General features: G+C 39.9%; 1 protein-coding gene across 2 annotated transcripts in view; it reads left to right on the top strand.

The window, feature by feature from the left end:
* Csrnp3 (cysteine and serine rich nuclear protein 3) overlaps positions 1-23,569 on the top strand; it is an 81,007-nt gene that overhangs the window by 51,851 nt on the left and 5,587 nt on the right. The window contains exon 2 of one of the 2 annotated variants that reach the window (XM_035446366.1): positions 7,949-8,208. The exons of the other annotated variant lie outside the window; for it this stretch is intronic. Coding sequence (XP_035302257.1) covers positions 7,949-8,208 — 260 coding nt within the window. The remainder of the gene's footprint in view (positions 1-7,948; positions 8,209-23,569) is intronic. 2 annotated transcript variants of the gene reach the window in all.

Genomic DNA, 23,569 nt, shown 5'->3' with positions numbered 1-23,569 from the left:
GCTCATTTTGCTTTTATCTTAGTAAGGATGATCAAAACATGCCCCCACTATTATAATTATTCAAGGATTATGAAGCAAGGAAGCAGTATCCTTAATAAAAAAAAAAAGTGTGTGGATGAAAAATAGCTACTGAAATGTCATCACCTATTGTGGGTTAATCATTTTAATTATGCGTGGCATGGAGGCTGGAAGGTCAACTTGACATTTCCTTGTTACCTACAGTGTTTGGAGTTTTCAGCAGAATCTTGAGCAGAAAGCTGTCTTTTGTACCAAGCTGAGAATATCAATAGATGACTGCTCCATTGCACTGGCGACATAAAGGAAAATGCAGTCTGCAAAGTGCTGAACACCCTGGGCTGTGCCTGTCCAGAGAGACAGAGGAGAGCTGGTCCCTCCGTGCAGATCTCCTGCCAGCTCCTGCCGATGGAGCTGACACAGTGAATGGATGAGGACGTGACATGCATGTTCATGATCTTAAACAAAGCTTTTGTCAGGCAGCCTCAAGGGTCAGCTTTCCATACCATTTCTGTTCCTGCCACTTGGTTGTTTTTTGCTTGTATACTCAGTGTCTTTGCCCGCCTTAAAGGGCACTTGTCTTTTTCACATGGTCATATATGAGAAGGTTGTTTTTATCCTTAAGGTAAACCAGTCGAACAAAAGAGTCTCACCTGGAATGATTTGACTTAGAAGCTACAATTGAGCAACTTCTTCTCTTGCAAGTCTCGGGTAGATCAAATGTGAATATTTTCAACTTAGTATTTAGAACAGGGTGGGAGACAAACCTACCTCCTGGCCACGAGTGTCACCTAGTGCCATGTATGAACTATAAACCTTGTCCTGCAGTGAACTGAAATCAGAATGCTAACTGCTTTTTGGGTGTGTGTTTATATTTGTAGGTAGTTTAATCCGCTTGCTGGCTACAGGTACGTAAGTTGGTAGGTCGCCCTGAAATGCAGAAGAATGGCACTTAGGGAAGAAAAAGAGAGGTGCATTATGCTTTTTAAAAATCAGGAGGAGTATGTAGCTCACTGGTAAAGCACTTGTCTAGCTTGTGTGAAGCCCTAGGTTCAATCCCCAGTACTGGAGAAAGAGGTGTGGAGGAAGCTGTCATTCACAATACAGAAAAACCAATATATCACTGAGGAACAGACATGCACTTAAGATTACTTTTGAAGATGACTTTCACAGTAGTAAGGCCAGCACTTTAAGAAGCATGTCCATAACCTGCTTCCTTGACTCTGACACTCTCACTGATTTGGCCACAGGTAGGTAAATGGTCCATGTACATCACACACTTCAAGTCATTTGAATCTCATTGATGATTCTAAAGAAAACATTCTCAATTAGTCACCTTTCATGCAGCCAAGCTTCATGGTGCTTTCTCCATAATGCCATCCCTTTGACGTTTCCTCTCACATAAGGGAATTGCCAAAATGCTTGAGCTAAATAGATTTGAAACTATGACTGGGGCCCACATATTAGGGAAACTTCAAATGGGACCCAGAGGAATAAAAGGGGGTACCTAGAACAAGGCAACATTGCTTTTTAGATACTAATTGGGCCTCACTTTCAGAGGAATAAGTCTATTTTGTTTACTAGACCCATTTTCCTTCCTCATTTGTGGTTAAGACTGAGGCCATGTATAGGACATCCCGACCAGGATCCACAAAGCTCTGACAATCATGCCATGCTGGAGAGAAAGAACATATGATCCCAGGAAGTCTGCAGGTGGTATTCATAAAGACTGAGTTGGTCTGAACCATACTGGAGACTTGCCTGTTACCTAATCTGTTAATTTCTATGTAAAATCATTTCTAGTGAAGTTGGAGTCTCTGTAAGCTAAGCCTCCCAGCTGGGTAAATGTGTCTTCCCTTCAAAATGTAAGCACCAATGTTCACACTTTACAATCCCACACTAATTTTACCTGTGTCATTTAAACACACACACACACACACACACACACACACACACACACACACACACACACACACACACTTTATTGCCTGGGTTTTTCTAACAACAACAACAAAAACCAACCACAATAATTTTAGCATTTTCATTTTGTGTCTAAACAGATTTACCCAAAATCTAAAAATAAATTCAATGTGTGGATTTAACAGTTTGCTGGCACTTTCCTTTTGAGTATCAAGCATAGGAGATAAAAGTGCATTGTTGATGATGACCCTCAAAGATATAGTTAAATTTTCCCTTTGTTTAACTTAAGACTGGACTGTGAGCTTTCAACTTCCATGTGCCAAATTTAATGTCAAAATACACATCTCCACTTCCTGCTTCCACCTCCAGCAACACTTTGTTGATGGTTATCAATGCCAGAAGGAAGCCAGAGAGTTTGATGACAGTGCCTGCATTGCTTTAAGAGCATTTGCTCTGTATAGCTGTCTGCAGTGGACTCATTGGTCCAGAGTTCCATCTGGACCACTGTGTGGGCTGTGTGTGCAGAAATCACCAGTGGAAGGGGCACATGCTGGTGGTGTTGACAAATGGCTGAATTATAAATCAAATTAATCAGGAAAAATAATAGAAACTCTTGTAGTCTTGAGGATGTATTTATTCAGTGTATAAGGACAATATGCTTTGTGTTTCTTTTAGTAATTTTTGATTAGTTGTTGATAATTTCAACAGGGATCATATTCATCTTTCTTCCCCGGCTCCTCACAGATCCTCCACCAGCTCCCTACCAACCCGACTTTGTGTTCTCCCCCTCACACAGCTCATGGAGTAGAACAAAATCAGTTGAAATTTCTTAGAGCCTAATATGATTCAACCTTCATTGATTGATTTACTAACTTTCATACATTGATTTGCTTATCTTCTGACAAGATTTTGTGTAAATGGAGTTTCTGTCCTTCCCAGTCCCACAGCCATTTAGTCCCAAGTAAGCACACTGAGGCTTATATTAATTATAAACTATTTGGCCAATTATAAACTTATAGCTCTCCCTTAATTATTAACCCATTTCTATTAAACTATGTATTGCCACAAGGTTGTGGCTTACTCGTAATGCTCCCACATGTTATTCCTTTGTCGACTATATGGTATCTCTCTGGCGACTCTTTCTCTGCCTTTCCCTCCAATTAAGAACTCCATTTACAATTATGTATGTCTCAGGTAGTTTGACTGTAGACAATAATCATTTCCTTCCTTCCTTCCTTTCTCCCTCCTCTCTCCCTTCCTCCCTCCCTCCCTCCCTCTCTCTCTCTCTCTTTCTCTCTCTGTCTTTCTTTTTTTTCCTTGAGGCAAGATCTCAATCTGGCCCTGAACTCACTATGTAAACCAGGGTGGTCTTGAACTTCTGATCATCCTGCCTCCACCTCTTAAGTGTTAGGATTACAGGTATGTGCCTCAATGCCTAGTTTTTGTTTGTTTATTTTAACTCATGTTTTGTATAGGGTCAGAAAATGCAGAATATTTTTCTAATCAAGGCAATTCCTTCTTTTAAACATGGTCAGTTGTGATCTAATTCTTGTGTTTGGCTTTACATTTTCAATTCAGTGTATTTATGAGTTCTTCCTTTATATAACATGTTATAGATTCTGTGATTTATCTGTATTCTTACCTTGATCTTATGTGTTCATCCATTTTCCAACCTTTGGGGTTTTGTTGTTTTGGTTTTGAGAGAGTGTCTCCCTTTGCCACACAGGCTCTAGGGTGCTCCCAAGAGCTGTATTCTGGGAGGTAGATGTAGTGTCATTGTGCTTAGATGCTTTTGTATTCCGTGGCAATTGTGGTTGGATGAAAGGAAATAAACTGAAAGACACTTCAAATTGGTGTGGAATATGAAAACTGCCCTTTTGGAAAGCAGCATTAAAAGCCACATTCTTGTCTTTCTTTTACTTGCTCTTGACCCCACTGCAGTAAAGCTTACACCAACACAATAGACACAAAGTGGAGTTCATTCATTCTCTACAGGGCACAAATGACTAGATGGGTATATCAGGGACGATCAGATCCCCTAAGGCAGATGTGCTGAGTGAAGCTAGTCTTTTTTCCACGATTGAAGAACACAGATTCTTATTCTTATTCTTTTTTTTTTTTTATGATTGCATCTTGTGAAGTTAGTCATAGTAAAGCCTGGAGGCAAGAGATGCCTCCTAATGGCCCATGCTGGGACTCTGATTTAATCATTAGAAGAGGGTCCTAGGTGTCTCCTAACATTCTAGAAACCCACAGAAATCTCCATTGGTCTGAGTTTTGAGTATTTCAGAGCCTTTCATTCCATCAGTTTTTAGATCGTTGTCTTTACAGTGCTGCTTATAATATTAAAGCAACCAATCAGCACATGTGTGCACTGTAACCCCTAGCATACAGTAGGCGGCACTCTTGCTAATGCCCTCTTCCAGTATTAGTCCTCCCCAGGACACAGCTGAAGAGTGTCTGCCCTCTCCCACACTGCCAGTCTCATAACGGCCTCCAAACAGGGTCATTAATTTAGCTTTGGGGAAAGGGTAACATGATAGATATATCCAAATGGGTGAAGAATACATGGTGGCGAACGCCTTTGATCCCAGCACTCGGGAGGCAGAGGCAGGCAGATCTGTATGAGTTCGAGACCAGCCTGGTCTACAAGAGCTAGACAGGACAGCCTCCAAAGTCACAGAGAAACCCTGTCTCAAAAACAAACAAAAAAAATTAAATAAAAAATAAAAAATACTTTGTCTAGAGAGCCACTGATTTTCTAAAAACATAAGCCACAAATTATCAGAGGTATTTATGATAATAACCCTAAATGAATACATTAAATACTTCCCCTGGTCTCTACAGTTATGGCTCCTAAGGATAATGTCTTAAGATTATCATTTTAATATAACCAGAGTGAAAAGGCAGAAGGTTTCCCCTAAATTCTAGAGGGCCCTGCTTCACCTGCTGTCAATCAGTGACAGATGAGGGCTTCTGGTCTGGAGGCAGAATTTTGCTTTGTATGGGGATGTCTTACATCTCGACAGTCTTTGCTGTGTTGAGATGATTTAAGCTTAGCATTATGAAGCAGAGCAACATCTTACTATCAAAGTTAAAAACTGTCTCTATTGCCAGGTATACAAGGATGCTGCAATAAATAATTTGCAAGGATATGCAAATAAGTATTTAAGTAATATACACCTGTGAAAGCATTTACATTCTGGAAATCTCTTCTGAAGAGGTGAAATAACCGAAAACAAAAAAGGAGCCTAGGGAGCTGGCCAACAAGCCTGACAAAAGGGTGCCCTATCCACTCAGCCAATTAAATTAATAAAAGGATTGTTTTTCTTTTAAAGAAAAGAAGGTAGGTAAGAAAGTTGAATTTTTACAGTAATGTGAAAATTTTACGGTCTGAACTTCGAGTCTCTTAGTTGCATCATGGTCCAGGTATTTCCACAGGTGTCTCCTCTCTAGAAAGCACTGGCACATAGGAGGCCCTCTATCAGTGTCCACTATGTAAATAAACCTACAAAGTGAGATGCATCATATCAGTGTCCCAGCAAATGTGCAATGGTGTTATCTTGCTGTCCTAGGCCTTCTCATTCACTCTCCTTCATGTGCCTCCATGCTTTCCTGCAGCTTACATAAAAATGCGCCGTGAAGAGAATGGCTGAGAACCACACAAGTCTCTTTGCTTACAGTTCTGGAGGTCTGGCTGGGTGGCGGTCCCTCTGAACCTCACAAGGAAGAGTTCTTCCTTGCATATTCCTGCTTCTGGTGGCATCCTTGGCTGTTGGCCATGGAGCTCAGTGTCTGTGACCAACTTCCTGCCGCATTCCTTTCTGTGTCTCTTTGCATTGTCTCCCTTCTTTGTAAGTCAGGGTTCCAGTTTCAGCTTTCTGTAAGGCCACTTATGTGGTGACATTTTGTTTGCACAAATAAAGCGTATCTGAAGATCAGAGGGTGGAGCTTGCCATGAGCTAACAGACAGACAGGAAGTGAGAGAACTGGATAGAGACAGGATTATAGGCAGGAGGATACAGGACCTCAATCTCTTTTCAGCTAGGTATTGGCCACATAAGGTGTGGCTATGGCTTGCTCCTTCAAATCTCTGATCTTTCAGACTCGCTTTATTTGTGCAAACAAAGATATCACCACAGACCTGTCTGATTGGATTAGGGTGACTGATGATTTCATTTTCATCTGACTATATGTATTAGGATCCTGTTTCCAAAAGGATTGTATTCTAAAGGACTTCAATGTGGCTGAGTGGGAGGGACATAGACATCAGACCCCTAACAGTCAAGATGCATTTCTTTCTCTTGGATGATATTCTTCCTTTTTAAGTCATAAAATTTGCGTGTTTTCAGGTTTAAGTTTACTTTGAACATTAATTATATTAAACAAAGTCATTTGGTCTCCCTAAGTCTGGGCTATTCTACCATAGAATAAAAGGATTCTGCCACATAGCTCATCCTGCGGTCCAGCTTTGGGAGGTCCTGTTGATAACATATGGCTCTCTTTTGCTCAGTCTTAGTGAGCACACAAACTCCTCATTGCTCTGTCCCCATAACTGATAAGAATGGTTCTAATCATCAACACATAAAAATATACAGGGATATGTATAACATTAATTAATTTGATTTTGCAATTCCATTGTGTATATGAGAGCATACAGAGTTTGTTAAATTAAAAAAAAAATACGAAGAAAAAGCAGTCCTGAAATATTCTGTGAGATTTTTAGTTCTCCTAATATTTGTATTATAATAGTATTGTCTATAATGCTATTTAAAGGGCAGGTTCTATTTTACCTAATAAAAGCTATGTTAGATTTAAGTTGTTAAAATAAGTAGTGTCAGTAAGCTGTTTTTCATGGATTTTTGATTACTTTGGATTATTTTATCTTTTCAGTGTTGCAAGCAATACATCTATTGACACATGACAATTATACATATCCACAGTGCACAGCCAGTTCTGTTAATACCTATATCTATATAGTGTGCAATTACCCATTGACTATAAATAGCATTTCCATATGCAGTTGCCATTTCTTTGTTTTAGAACCCCCGAGTACTTTTATTCTTATTCTTTATAAAATATTAAATAACTTTGTGCCCTATAACCACCTTTCTGTTCTATAGACTACTAGAACTTGTTCCTTTCATTTATTTGATAGGTTTTTATTTATTTTTTATTAATTTATTTTTTACATTCCAATCGCATTTCCTCCTGCCTTCTCTCCTCCCACTCTCCCCACCTCCCATATGCTCCTCGGAGAGGGTAAGGCCTCCCCTAGGAAGTCTACTAGGTCTGCCCCATCATTTCATTGAGGCAGGACCAAGGCACCTCTCCACCCCCCCAAAAAAACACACACACACACACACAAAGCAAAAAAAACAAAAAAAAGTTATTTTTTTTTTTAATGCAAAGCATACTCTTAAAAATGAATCCTGCTGGGCATTGGTGGCGCACGCCTTTAATCCCAGCACTCGGGAGGTAGAGGCAAGCAGATCTCTGTGAGTTTGAGGCCAGCCTGGTCTCCAGAGCGGGTGCCAGGATAGGCTCCAAAGCTACACAGAGAAACCCTGTCTCAAAAAACAAAAAAACAAACAAACAAACAACAAAAAAAACAAAAAAAAAATGATACCCAAGGTATGGAGGGTTCCATGTTGTGACTTTTCTGATCATAATATATTACCTGTGTGAAATCCAGAAAACCAAGGCTCAAGGGATTCGAGGAAATAAGGAACTAAATTCTGCTGCTAATTCCAAAAATAATTGGCAGCTATCCAGAAGTTTGCTTTAACAGCCATTACAAAAATATTTAAAATCTACTCTACTATGCCTAGAAAAAAAATCGTAAGAAAGGAAATGAAAAGGCCTGTTTGCCAGCTCTGAGGCTCAGTATTTTTTAAGCCAGCAAGGCTCCAAACATTTCAATCCTCAGTGGACTCCGGATCCAGGGGGGTTTCTTGGTCTCATCTGGGAGCTTCTGCCCTGGGCTTCACTGACCTGCTTCTTTCTCTTCCAGCTTCCTCCATCCTCAAAAGAGAGAAACGGCTGAGGACGAAGAATGTGCATTTCAGTTGTGTGACCGTGTACTACTTCACCAGGAGGCAGGGCTTCACCAGTGTGCCCAGCCAGGGGGGCAGCACTCTGGGCATGTCCAGCCGTCACAACAGCGTGCGCCAGTACACCCTGGGCGAGTTTGCAAGGGAGCAGGAACGGCTGCACCGGGAGATGCTGAGAGAACACCTCAGGGAGGAGAAGCTCAACTCGCTAAAGCTAAAGGTGACACATTAGTTCGCTTTTTGCAAAATCTCATATTCTTACAGCATGGGAATTAATGGTTTTTATTTGTGAACCAGACTATTGTACATGGCAAGCAAGACACTCATGAAGTATTTTTCTTCTGCTTCCATTCTTTTCTTTCTTTTTATAAAGCACTAAGTATACTCGATTCATGGGATGCTTATCCCACATTATTTATTCATCTATTCCACAAATATTTACTACCGGATATGTATGGTTGCTACATCATGCATACCTTTGTGAGTGTTCTTGGACTGGGGCTAGCAGGAAACTAAACATAGATGTGGTTCCCTCTCCGTGGGAACTTGTAGTAGGAGGGGAAAATATCAATCAAGTGGTCAAAGGATATTGAATCAAAATTTCATACGGGGCTACGTAAGAAGGTTGTAAGATGTTATGAAAGTCTTTGACAGGAAACAGACGTGGTCAAGAAGTCAAGGAATGCACCGGAAAAAAGGGAGAGGAAGATCTGAGATAGAGACTAGGCACAGAGGATGGCAAGGGGTATTTGCTGGGCCTGAGGCAAGTGAGGAACCACATTAAAGTGTCTGTCTCTCTCTTCATCTTTAAAAGTTACCATGAGTCTTAAGCACACGTTGGAATTGTGGTAATAGGGCAGTCATGTAAATATGAGATAATAGTTTGAGGGTGAAGAAGGCCATGTTGAGGGAGAAGGGGTGTCCAGTCACACAAGTGAGGGAACTATCGGAGCTGGCCAGGAGAGAAGTGAGTGTAGGGTAAATTGGACTGAGCATAAAGGAGAGAAAAAGAAATGTCTGAGAGGAGCAGGAACTTAGAAGGTAAGATCGGCAGTGCTGGGTGGTGAGCTGGATTTTCTTTCTTTTTTTATTTTCTCCATTTTTTATTATATTAGAAACAAGATTGTTTTACATGTCAATCCCAGTTCCCTATCTCTGCCCTCCTCTCCTGTCCCCTCCACTAGCACCCTACTTATCTCATACCATTTCAGCTTTAGGGGGCTTCCATGGGGAGTCTTCAGAGTCTGTCATATCCTTTGGGATAGGGCCTAGGCCCTCCCCCGTGTGTCTAGGCTGAGGGAGTAACAACCCTCTATGTAGAATCAGATCCCAAAGTCCATTCCTATGCTAGGGATAAGTACTGATCTAGTACAAGAGGCCCCATAGATTTCAGAGGCCTCCTTACTGACACGCACCTTCATGGGGTCTGGATCAGTTCCATGTTGGTTTCCCAGCTATCAGTCTGGGGAACCCCCCTTGTTCAGGTCAGCTGTTTCTGTGGGTTTCACCAGCCTGGTCTTGATGCCTTTGCTCATCCCTCCTCCTTCTCTGCAACTGGATTCCTGTTCAGTTCAGTCTTTAGCTGTGGGTATCTGCTTCTACGTCCATCAGCTGCTGGATGAAGGCTCTAGGATGGCATATAAGTTAGTCCTCAATCTCGTTATCAGGGGAAGGGCATTTAAGGTAGCCTCTCCACTATTGCTTAGATTAGTAGTGGCTGTCATCCTTGTAGATCTCTGGACATTTCCCTAGTGCATGATTTCTCTTTAAACCTATTATGGCCCCCTCTCTGATGGTATCTCTTATTTTGTTCTCCTCTATTCTTCCCCCTACACAACCTTCTTGCTCCCTTATGTCTTCCTCACCCCTCCTCTTCTCCCCTTCTCATTCTCCTAGCTCCCTCTCCCCTCCCGCCATGCTCCCAATTTGCTCAGGAGATCTTGTCCCTTTCCCCTTCTCCAGGGGAACATGCATGTCTCTCTTAGAGTCCTCCTTGTTTCCTAGTTTCTCTGGTGGTGTGGACTGTAGGCTGGTAATCCTTTGCTCTATGTGTAAAATTCATATATGAGTGAGTACTTACCATGTTTGTCTTTTTGTGACTGGGTTACCTCGCTCAGAATGGTTTCTTCTACTTCCATCCATTTGCCTACGAATTTCAAGATTCCATTGTTTTTTTGTTTTTTTTTTTTTTCTGCTGAGTAGTACTCCATTGTGTAAATGTACCACATTTTCTCTATCCATTCTTCAGTTGAGGAGCATCAAGGTTGTTTCTAGGTTATGGCTATTACAAATAATGCTTCTATCCCCAAAAGAAGCACATTCTACAACAAGAGCTGGATTTTCAAGGACAGAGGTTTCTACCTTGGGAATCTGGCTTGCTAATGAATGCCTGTAGGTGGCATACTATTGCTTGCTTGCTATGAAGTGGAAAGGCAAAAAAGTTACATGTGGTGGTGAGGCTAGACAGCGAGGTCTTCTGATATGGGAGCTGAAGGATGTTTATGGTGTCAAGAGGTGTGGGAAAGCGTCTGGTTTGAAGAAAACCAAAATGCAGAAAATGCCTTGACTGATCACCCATTAATGTATAAAAACATTGTCCCCTGATATCTAATGACAAAGAGAGTATTATGGGAGCAGTCCCCATAAACCCACTCGTTAAATTCCTGAAGCACTGTAAGAATCTTTGTCACCTTTACCTTTAATTTAAGAAATCAATTAGCAGAGGTGTGGCAGATGCCTCGAGATATACATACCTCTGCCTCAGGGTATTTTTTTTTTCTAGTTTTTCAAGACAGGGTTTCTCTGTGTCTTTGGAGGCTGTCCTGGAACTAACTCTTGTAGACCAGGCTGGTCTTGAACTCATAGAGTTCCGCCTGCCTCTGCCTCCTAAGTGCTGGGATTAAAGGCGTGTGCCACTAACACCTGGCTAAGGTATCTTTTCTATGTTTTCCTGTTTATATGTCTGCTCTCAGCTGCATGCAAAGACAGTAAGCTAAACTGAGCAGGACACAAATCAGGCTCGAGGATGTCTCACTTTTCTTTTGCCAATATTTTTGTCAAGTTTCACCGAAGGTTCCTTACCCTGGTTGTTTTTGTCTTTCTGATTGATTTTCATGTACTTAATTAGGCAATGATTATTAACTTGGTTTCTGAACTCCAGCCTTTCTCAGCAAACCAACTCCACTCCCTCCCCAGAGATGACATCAGTCTCCAAGTTCAAATATTAGTGAATCAATGGTAATGGCTGCCAATCACTAGGTGATTTTTTATTTGCTAAGCATTTTATGCATGTGATTGAATGAATCCTCACAAAGACCCAATGGGATAAAATCATCAGAACATAAATGAAAAAAAAAAAAAACACCTCACCAAGTAGGAAGTAGGAAACTGGATGCCTTATTATTAAATTGATTGATTACCCCATATAGGAAGAAGGAAGGACACTCTGCCCTTTTCCAGGGTGTGGTGGTGTGTGCAATAGATTCTAACAGCTGAATGACTGTAAACTGTCTGAGAACGGGAAGACTAACAATGGTGGTTGTGCACGTGATTCTCTGAAGGAGAAGCCTTCCCCACGTGAGGCAGTGAGCTACTCTGATGCTGTAATTCTTATGCCTCTGCAAGTGCCTTTTAACAAACAGAACAAGAAAAGAAGAAATGAAAAGAGCATTGTTGGTGACTCAGTAAAATTGTGCTTAGGGATAGGTGTGGACAAGTGGACAAGCCAGCGGGTGTCATGCTGGTGGGTGCCAGCCCTATGAATTCATTCTCATGTGAAAACATGTAGCCTTTCCTTTGGTTTTCATCCCCTCTTCCAAATGACCATGAAGCTAACAGTTAGGGGATTCTGCAGTGATCTGAGCTTAGCCTCCCTGGACTTAGTACACACGTAGTCAGAAACACATGTTACATGAAGTTAAAACCTCACAGCAGTGTGGACCGGTATTCTAAAATATGTAAGAGGGAAAGCCTGTGTGTTTTCACTGCAGTTCTTCTAGCATTAATTTTCATGTTTAAAAAAAAAGTGTCATGAATTATACTTGTCTAAGGTTTAATTATCCCCATTCCCAAATTAGCTAGCACAAAATGATAGTTATGCCAAAAATTTCACTGATACTAGGACTTTTTCTTTTAACACATTTGTTCCCAAGTATAAATTCCTCTGTGAAGGAAATGTGGCAAAATTAATTCTATGACTTTGGACGGGAACAATGGAGAAGCCTTGCTGCAGAAGGGCGGTGCAAAGAGGAGAGGAAGGATTGTTAATGATAAGCTTTGCGGCTGGGCATGGTGACACATACCTGTGTTCTTAGCACTCCAGAGGCAGAAGCAGGATTGTCAGCTTCAAATGGAGTAGGGCTATTAATAAAGTCTTGTTGAGGCAGCGGTGGGGGAGAGAAAGAGGGAGGGAGAGGCAGAGGAAGAGAGGAACACTTAGTCCAAATGGATTTTTCCTGAGATGGTACTCTGGGAGTGTCAGTAAACTCCCTGTGGATTGATGACAGAAGCAGCATCTGACACATTGAACCTTTCCCAAATCCTCATGTTGGAGTCACAGTGTAACTCACTGGGCTTTCACTTTCCTTATTTGAAAAGACAAAGACCTTATACAGCAATGATGAAGTCCTCACACACAGTGCCTCTGAATTTCCCAGGGTATCTGCTGAGCTTCAAACGGAGGAGCTATTTATACATACGTCTAGAAGTTTCCTTATAATAAACACATTGGAAATAAATCAAGAATAGAAATTTAGGTTTTGACTATAAAATTGCTTTTAATTTGGTAATTCATTTCCTAAGTTACGAGTTACATAGATATCAAGAAATTATATAGATGTTGATACTTAGATTTGTAGAACAAATCCAATTTGATTGGAGGGTTTCAAGTATATCGTTTTTTTAGTTGGCACCATGGATGTTCCACACACTGACTATAAATAAGTAATGGAGAAATTGAATAAAATGTGTGTTCCTAGAAGAAATAAGTAGCTTTATGTTTCTAAATTACAGACTACAGTTTTCCTTTTCCTGTCAAGTCCATTCAGATGTCACACACTTCATGGTAATCAATGCAGTCATCGTAATACTATACTCCTTTGCAAATTAAGTGTTTAGATTTAATAATCCACAGCACACTGTTGAACAATTGCATTGGCCTTTATTCCTATCTCTCTTGTTTCTGGGAAATGCATTCAGCAACTGTTTGCAGGTTCCACCGAGGGTTTGTGTCCTGGGGTGTTGCCTCTGTTTTCATCCTAGAGGACTCTACCCCATTGTTCTGAGAAACTGGGTCTAGCTTGTACATAAGTGACCTCCCATCTCCTTGCCAGTGTTTCTACAATCAAACCATTCTTCCTTTACTTCCGGGGATCAAAGCTCCATTCTTCCACGTTTGGGTACCATCTCTAGCTGCTCTCCTAGGTTACACACCCCTCTCAGTTTCTTCATTGTATGCTCATGAGTCATGCTTGGTTACTGATAGCTCTTTCCAAATTTAAAGCAAAGAGAGTGGCTAACTTTTAATGCTGAATCCTCTTAAAAAAAATGTCCATCTAAATCTTTTTCACTCAGAATCTCAGAGTAATGAGTACTGTATTCATTTAGTGACTTGCCCACGCAACATTTTCCACTTCACCTCCAGCTCAGCTCTCTGCATCTCTCCCAAAGTCTTGGGATTGCTTATCCAGGTAAAGAATTTAGATGTCCTTGGAAATACATTGGATTAGACACTTGGAAGGGCTGGGTGAATTATCTCTCCAACCCATTGTTTCAACATTTTCAGATGAGGTTCTAATTTTCTTCCTTCTAGTGCAGTTCATTTTCATATATGGCTTATCATGTTGGTCATGGTGTGGCTGAAAGCTAATTACTGTCAGAACTTCACTGTTACACTCTGTAGAGATTGCTTCAGAACACACTAAGTAGCAAAGCTTCTATAATGCATCTTAAACAGAAGCAAGCTTCAGTACCAAATGGAAAACGTTGCTGTGCCAAGTACCTTCTCTGTCTAATCACACATACACAACCTATTTTGACAAGTACAGAGAAAATATACCTAAGCAAAGTGATGGAGACTGACAGGGTGGATTTCTACCCTGTGTATGATAATGTACTTAAGAATATGCTCTTTCAAAATATTGCAGTATTTTAGTTGACAGGGAACAATCAAGCATATGTAATCAAATCTTTATGTTCTTCCTATGCAAGTAATGTTACTTTTTTTAGTCCAGGAAAAATACTGCATGCATTCTTCTGCTTCAATGTGGGGTACACCCAGTGATGTCACTCCCTAGAATGAATTGTATTTTCATTCTTCCCCATTATACCTCAAAATTAGCTAGGAAGGGAATATTTAAGCCCTGAAACTAGTTAACCACGAGCAAGGATAACTATGTCTTCACAGAGTTGATCGCTTAAGTATTTACCGGAATGCTGCTGAATGCATCCTGGCTTATTATTTGGAAGAGACAATATTGATCTAAGTAAGCCGGAAGGAAGGATGAGTTTTAGAAAAGATATGTTTTAAATGTTGATACTATTCTTTCTGGTGACTTTTGTGTTGATATGGATTCCAAAGACTTCTTAAGATTTCAGATGACTTATGTATTGAGCTATAAGGCCTCATTATGTTGCATAAACTGTGGCTGAAGCGATTAAATTGGTTTTAATTTGCCACCTGAAGGTCATAGCTAATAAACTGAAGAACTGTAAAACTGACGAAATATCAAAGTGTTATGAATGTTTTTCTTCAATTTGCCAAAGACCTTATAAACTGGGTCATCCTTCTTAACCCATACCATACAACTAGGAATTCTTTCATTCAATACATGTCTTGTCATGCCAGCCTGAATTATCCATCTCTCGTTACCCAGAGTACATTATTTTGTTAAAATAGTGAATTTTATCTTTACGTCTTTAAGGGGGGAGTCCTTTTACCACAGAGAAACCTGCTGCAATATCCCCTGCCTGTCACCCCAAATCTATAGTGTAGAACACAAAATGTATTTATTTTCTAAACTTTGCATGTTTAAAAGCAGTGCTTGTAGGGATGCACACACCTAAAAAAATAGTTTACGATTTCTAGGTATTTCTGTTTCATAGTGTTAAATATCCCCAGTTCTTCCCTCTGAGTCTAACGGGCAGGGACCTTGTTGCCCTGGATTCCCCACCCCCATACAATCGTTGTTTACCAGTACCCAAAAACAGATGTAACCAGTGACAGATCTGCCCAGTGCACAGGAATGTGTTGCATTGTCCACTCTCAACTCTCATGTGTTCTTTGCATAGATGCACATGAAGATCACAACAGTTTGGGGGCCTTGATCAGTTTGTTCATATTAAGTAGGTAGAACAAAAAGGAAGTAGAAGGATAGCTAAGCAAGCAAGTAAACCTCAATTCTTTTAAGCCAAAGATGCATCATGGTATAAATAAAAAAATTGAAGGTTTTGTTATCTCCGGGTATAGAGCTGTCTTTAATGCTAAACATAAAGGGAATAGGTAAGGTTTGGTTGTATTTTAATGAACAGTCTTGCTCTTGTCCAGGTTTAGAGTTGAAAACTGTATTTTGCAAGGCAGAGCTAAGTTTGGGAAAGCCTGTCAAAGTAGTGACCCTTAGGAGGAATGGAGGAGTGGCTCCTGCATCACCCAACTATAACTACTATTCCCACCAGGGATCTTTTCCAGTAAGAGCCACTGTCACTGGTGGATATGAATGATACAAATCCTGGAATGATACAAATGTACCATCCTGGACACACTGATGGTACAACAGAAGCGGAGTCTCTGTTTTCGGAGCCATTTTTGCTATCCATCCACAGTCATTAATTAGATAGTAGTGTTTCATGTGAAGAGTGCACATGAAACCTTCTCAGAGCCTCAATGTGTGTTCTTAGGATTATGCAAGAACGACAAATCTCCAAGGTAAGACCATTGGGCTTTCCAGCTGTGGTATGTGGATTGTGGGAACAGGGGCCAGCTGAGAAGAGGACCTAGGCCTCTGTGCACCTCACTTTTAGCTGTTCCACATAGAGTTAATTTGGAAAATGGTTAGCTTTCTCTCTCATGAACCCTGTCAGTAGTTTCATATTCAGTGCTCTCATTTATCCTTTGCTGAGACCATCTGTTTAAATCATTCTTTTTAGAATATTGTTTTCCAGAACTAGCATTTAAAAAAAAAAAAAAACAATTCATTCCCATTTTGATCATCATTTAATTTCTTTCCCCCTGACTCCTCCCAGATGTTAGAATGAGCAATCATAACTTAGGCTTTTTCATTACCGCGAAGCATGAATCCTCTGGGCCTGGGAATTCTCACACGAAGCCCCTGAGTACTCTTCCACTGTGTCTCTTCCTCATATGTGTTGTAAACCCTTCCTGGCATGTCTGTTCTCCCATTTCTGGCTTGAGGATCTCTTTATTCTTCTACAACACTATGAAGTCAAAATGCAAATAAATAATTCTGCTTTATATCTTGATACCTCACCTTCTTTGTGTTGTCCTTTCTTCTCCATTTTACTTTTACAATGTGCATGTATGTTTTAGTGTGTTTACTATGCTGCGTCATTTTTATTACATTCTTTTCTCTAGCTGACTTGGAGGTCCTCAGATGGCAGAATCAAAGCCCCATACCTACTCTAGAAATTGGGAATATAGCATTATGATTAAGAAAATCTATTCAAAAAAATCTATTATTAAAACCAGTTTATTAACCAGTTATATGACATATAGCATTACCAAAGTGCCAGGAGTAGAGTAGAGATTAAGACAAGATTTGCTCCCAGTGTGTACATAGTATGATAGGAGAAACATATAACATCAACAAGTAAATGGAAATACATACAGCAACAACCAGGGAACAGGCTACATTGGTTAGATGCAACCCAGAATAAATGACTAAGCTGAGAAAATGAAGACTCACACATTAGGTCACTCGGCTTTGAACTGTTTCTCCTAATAGCATCTCATCAGAAAGGCCACCTCCACATGTGAAAAGAGTGGAGATGCCCCTATATACTCTGTTTTCTTCAGCATTCTATGTTCTCTGCATCTGGTTCATATCCTGTATTTCTGAAGGAACTAATCTGAAGGAAACATGGACCATTCTTTGTCTCCTGGCCCACTCTTGTACTGAAGTCAACTCTTAGATGATAGCTGTTTTCCAATGATTTCATGTTTGCATGGTTTTGTTTTGGTTTTTATTATTTTTTTGTTTTTAAAAACTCTTCTATATACATTTTCTACCATTAAAGATTTTCTTCCTAAACTATTCTTGACTATAGGGAAAGGATTTGGGGTGGAGTAAACCCCAAGTTTGATTGTGAGTTATATCAGTCATTCAGCTAGACTTGGACAAACTACCTTTTACAAGTACCAGTTTTCCCAACTATAAAGTAAATGCTTTTGTCATCCCATGAATTGAGATAATTGTGGAATTCAGTATTTGGTACTGAACATGCAATGGCTGAGTTTGCTCTCAGAACAGCATTCTAATTGTGCTGGAGGGCAATTGGTGCTTCTAGAATAGAATGACTTTTCTGTCATAGTCCCACTTTAATCTTTACTTGTGTTAGTAATTTTGTAAGGACCAGAACATTCTGTTACTAGGCAAACCATTTAAGTGCTTTTTAAGTGATCTTACTTTCACTTTTATTTTGTTTTAACATTTGAGTTCATCCATATTTTCATCATTTTTTAAACCATTTTGTATTGAGTTAGTTGTTTGGTGTACTTACTGATACCAGTAGTTTCAACCTTATATTTCCCAGAACACAATGCATTCATTAACCTACATATTATCCAGATTATTGGAATCATGGACTCAATCCATTTCTTGGTTATAAACAATGAAAATAAATGATAATTAAAAGTGAAGTTTTTTTTTTTTTTGGTTTTTTGAGACAGAGTTTCTCTGTGTAGCTTTGGAGCCTATCCTGGCACCAGGCTGGCCTTGCACTCACAGAGATCCTCCTGCCTCTGCCTCCCGAGTGCTGGGATTAAAGGTGTGCGCCACCAACGCCCAGCAAAAGTGAAGTTTTTTTCCCTGCCTTGACTGCCTTAAAAGTGATGAGTAATTAATTGACTTTTAATTTGATGTAATTATTTTTCTCTTACCTTATATTTTTATTTCATTTTTATGCATTTATCTACACCATACTGCCTGGATCATAAAATGCAATGACAGGAGAATTTATCTACTTTTTGGAATGAAGTAAAATAAAGTTAAAAGACTGTCCATGGTCCTACACCTGTGCATGTACATGTAACCCTAAATGGACTTAGCGGTTTTAAAAGAAAAAGACAGCAGGATGACATGACATTGGGAGGGGGGAAGTGGTGGTGACATAGAGAAGGAATTGGAGGGGTGAGAATTGTGATGATGTGCTGTTTATGATTTATTAAAGCTTGCCTGAGAATTCAGAAAGCAAAGTCAGCCTCAAGCTATAAGAGATCAGACATTGGTGATACTCACTTTTAATCCCAGCAGCCAGAAGCTAGGAGGTGGTGGTACACACCCTTAATCCTAGCACTCAGGATTAAGAGGTAGACGGATTTATGTGAGTCCAAGGCCACCCAGATCTACACACGATCAATGCAGTCCTAAAGAGAAACAGCTCGCACAAAGATAATCTTAGCACCTGGGATCACACACCTTTAATCCCAGCACTAGAGGGGTATAAAAGATAGGGGCAGGGTCTTCAGTAGTCAGTATCTGTCATTCATTCTCCAGCCACATTGAGGATAGGAAGACATTCAGTCTCAGGATTCTCCAGCTATGCTGAAGAGAGGCAGCAGGATCAGCCCTTTCTGCCTGAGGTAGAGGTAAGAGCTAGTGACCTGCTACTTTGCTTTTCTGATCTTTAGCTTGAAGTTTGAACCCCAATATCAGCTTTACACAGAATGGTGATGAATTTGTTCAAAATCTATTATGTACATGGAATTAGCCATAATTTTAAATCATTAATATGAAACTATCAATAACTATCATCTCATCTGGAGAGATGGCTCAGAAGTTAAGAGCACTGATTGCTCTTGCAGAGGTCCTGAGTTCAATTTCCAGCAACCACATGGTGGCTCACAACCATCCATTATGAGATCTGATGCCCTCTTCTGGTGTTCAGATATACATGGAAGCAGAATGTTGTATACATAATAAATAAATAAAATCTTTAAAAAATAAACTAAGTTGTGGGGAAACAAAAATTAAATCAGCAATTAAAATAAAAGAAAAAGAAGTTGCATGCCATTTTTTCTTTGGGCATCCTGCATTTGACTCGAATGCAAAAATCATCCTCTGATTTTCATGTTTCTGTATCATGTGTCTCTGATGTGTCTAGATGGGCAAAATGTCTACTGAAATGGCTTACTAGTACCAATCAGTGAGTTCAAGTTTGTCAAATTGAAATGCTTGGATTCTATCATTATAAGGCCAATTGTAGTGCTTTTATTCCCAGAGTGAGTCTGAACAAATTTACACATTTGTTTGAGTAAAGTCCCGTGTTCAGAGTTGTCAATGATGCAGCTCAGGACTACATTTTAGAGTCCAAGTAGTATGAAATATGAATACATAGAAATAGATGAAAACTATAAGATCAAAACAGTGGTATCAGATCACAAATAAATTACTCATCAGCTAAGACAGGAGAAAAGAGAGAAGCTTCTGTTTGAACACTGACATTTATTTCCATGTTTTTACTGCTTATGGACCAAGAATGGGAGCATTTCCTCAATTCCAGTCCGCTGGATAACATACAGGTTAATGAACGCACCATATTCTATTCTGTATCAGACTTTTGAGACCACTATTGCTCAGTGGGTGGAGTTTCTGCACCCACTGTGGGTCTGATTGCTGGTCCAAATTCCCTCATGTTGGCATTCAGGCATCTACACCAGCCTGCTCTCGAGGACTGAATGATGACAGCAGGACATGTCAGCAACAGCAGCCAAGCTGTGACACTGTGACTACCTATGAGTTTCGCACTCTCCCTATGCACATGTGTTATACCCCCTTATAAAAAGCAAGCTGTAGCTCAGAGGCCACCTCTGCACCCTCCACCTCCCTAATAAACCTCTAACGTGAGCTCTGCTGTAAGTTGTGACTTTGTGGCATCCCTTGGTTCCAACCTGCCAAGTTACCTTCCGCCATTAATTCATTGTGTAAACCTCTGACAATTTTCCTTTATCACAACTATGCCAGCCCCCCTTCTGCGTGTGTCTACTGTGTGTTCTCAAGTGTTGTGTTAACCCTAGCTCAGAAAATCCTTCTGAATGGAGTTAAAAATATTTGGATTCATTGTCTGTTTATTCTAGTCTATTGTGATTGGGTTATGTGCCAGCACACTCGTCCTGAAATTATTAATTATGTAAAATGTGTGTCTGTTTGCCATGACTGTGAGCACTACAAGCTGTATGTAATTAGATATTTAGGATCATGACCTAGTGCAAACTATCATTCCTCAGTTTTCTCAGTAGGTAAACAGGCAGAGTAATAATATGTACCCTGTGAGGTTTTGTGATGCTGAATGCACCAAAGCAGGTAAAATGCTCACATAAGCTTCAGATACACCGATTCTACAACTTGCTGTTATTGTATCATACCTGTTTCTACAGTTCTCTTCACCTCCACTTCTAATTTCTCCTTCTTTCACATGCAAACCAAAGAATTAAAGGCCAAGATTCTTGATAGTGCTTATACCTTATACGTGTGTGTGTGTGTGTGTGTGTGTGTGTGTGTGTGTGTGTGTGTGTGTGTATGTGTGTGTTGCTAGTCAAATACACTGTCACCAAGGCACATCTCTACCCCTTGGTTTTTGAAACATTTTTTTTAAATATGTATCTGGAGGTGACCTCAAATCTGCAATTCCCTTGCCTTTACTTCCCAGATACTGGAATTACAGGTGTGCACCACCACAGCTGTTTGTTTTTTTTTTTTTTCTTTTTTACGTGATTTTTTTCAGTTATTGTAAAAATAATGGGTCTCACTATAATGTTTTCATACATGTATATCATCAAGCTTTGTTTATATGCCTCTCATCATTGCCCTTCCTGTTGTCCTTCATTTCTCCAAAAAGTCCCTCTTCTGTTTTCATGTCATTCGCATAGAGATAATGGATGGTTGGATGGATGGATGGATGGATGGATGGATGGATGGATGGATGGATGGATGGATAGAGAGAGACTGCATTTGTCTTTCTTCTCCCAGTACGTTTTTTTTTTTATTTTTCCCAGTTGCCTCTCTTTTGTTCCCTTCTTCCATAATATTGTCTCTCTTCTCCTTTCTTGACATGTATGCATATGACAATTTATGTGTGATAATATTCACACATGATTTATTCAAATAAGCATATTAGTTCCAAATTTTGCATGTGAGAAAAAATACTTGTTTTTCTGAATCTGAATCTGCCTTTCTTTAACTTGACCTAATGATCTCTACCTTTATCCATTTTCTTACAATTGACTCAATTCTATTCTTCTTTATAATTAAATAATAACTATCATATTTTAATCTAATCATCTGTTGATGGATATCTTGGCTCGTCCCATAACTTAACACTTGTGAACAGTACTGTAGCAAACTTGGGTGCCCAAGTATCAATCACTGTAGTTTATTGACTTAGGTTCTTTTAGGTTTATAGCCAGAAATAGAATTGCTGGATCATATGATAGTTCCATTTGATATTTGTTGAGGAACTTTCATACTTATTTCCATAGTAACTGTACTAGTTTATATTCCTACCAGCAGAATATAAGTATTCAGTTTTGCAGATATCTTCCTTGGAGTTTGCTGTCATTTGTTTTCTTAATTATATAAATTCTGACCCAGGGTGAAATGGACTATTAATGTAGTTTTAATTTGCATTTTCCTATTGCTAAAATGTTGAACTTTTTCTTGTAACTATTGACCATTTGTATTTTTTTTCTTTTGAGAACTGACCAATCAATATCCAGTCAGCAAATGAGCTTATTAACTTGTTCCCAGAATTATACCACTAACCAACAGAACCTTTACATCTGTGAGATGTAAGCAAAGAATATTGAAATGGGAAGTGTCTCCTATCAATCTACACTGGAGAGGTCACAAGAAATCTGAAATTTATTGATGTATAAAATAAGGAGGCTTCTTTTAAAGACAAGTCTGACAATTCAATGATTCTGTTTTGAGGTAGGGAAAACACTTGCAAGTGGCACTCAGGTCATGGGAGAGAAGTCCCATAGAACCTGAATGGTCTTACCAGTGACGATGACCATGAAGTAAGTGTCTCAGCAACAGCAGAAGAAGCAAGCCTGGACAAACCCTGGGAACTTCTTTGCACTAGATATTGAGCACAAAATATATAGGTGTTGGAGGGAAAAAGAAGGGAGATTCTTGGTTTGCTCTAGTATTGCTCTCAGTGGAGGAAGTACGTTTGAAAGCAGCAAGTGTAGCACTCAAATCTTAAAAGCATTTAAACTAGGCAGTTTAAACCTTGTATTAAACACACTCACATGAACACACACACACAAGACTACAGTTAAAGGGCCTGGTAGGGAAAATGTCTCAAAGACAACCATGATAATTGATCTCATTATCAGTTTGACTAGATTTAGAATTACCAATGAGACACATATCTGGGACAGTGTTTCCAGAAAGGGTTAACTGAGGATGGAAGGCCCACTCTACATGTAGGTGGCACTATCTCATGGGATTAATAGGAAGGGAAAAGGTAAACAAGCTACCTGCTTTCTTTTTCCTGGTATTCACAGCAGTGAAAAGCTCTCACATCCCTGCTACCAAGCTCCCTGCAGTGGTAGACTGTGCTCTGTCAGACCATAAGCCCAAATAAGCCCTTCTTCTCTTATGGTGCTTTCTGTGAACTACCTCACCATAGACTTGAGAGGGGGAAAGCAAGTAATAGAGGCAACACAGAAACCAGAAACTGGGCCACATGGCCAGTTGTCCAAGTTCAGCTAGATTGTTCCCAGTCTTCATTAGAAATGATCTCGAAGAGTTGGGGAGCAAACTTTGGAAGACCACCTCAACATTGTAGGTGACTTTGAAGAAAATAGATTACAGCTCTTGAATTTCTTAGAAAAATCAGATCTTTATACCTGGAAACATGCATAAAGTGAGAATTAACAGAAATGCCAACCAGATCCAAGGTAACACCTTGGTGTTGGACATCACTGTTTAACTAGTACATATAGAAAGGATGTCAGGCTTGGGACAAGTCTCCGTCAGAAAGTGCTTGTGACACAAGTATGAGGACCAGAGTTTACATCCCCAGCTCCCATGTAAAAAGCTGGATATAGCAGGCAAAGACAGGGGAAGTTGAGGCAGACAGATCCTGGGGGCGTGTTATCCATTTAGTCTAACTGAAACAGGAAACTCCAGGTTCAGTGAAAGACCCTCACAAACTAAGGTAGAGATAAGTAGAGTAAGGTAATCCAATATCCACCCCTCACCTATACGTACCCATACATGCACCCATACACAGACATATTCATATATGGACACTTTCGCACAAACGCCAAGAGGAGAAAAATGATGGATTCTACTAAGAAACAATGCCCAATAAGGCCTTCCAGAGGTCACAGGCTCAAGTTC

This window comes from Cricetulus griseus, chromosome 6, assembly GCF_003668045.3.
Source record: "Cricetulus griseus strain 17A/GY chromosome 6, alternate assembly CriGri-PICRH-1.0, whole genome shotgun sequence".
Lineage (NCBI taxonomy): Eukaryota > Metazoa > Chordata > Mammalia > Rodentia > Cricetidae > Cricetulus > Cricetulus griseus.
This window is presented reverse-complemented; position numbering and strand designations above follow the sequence as displayed.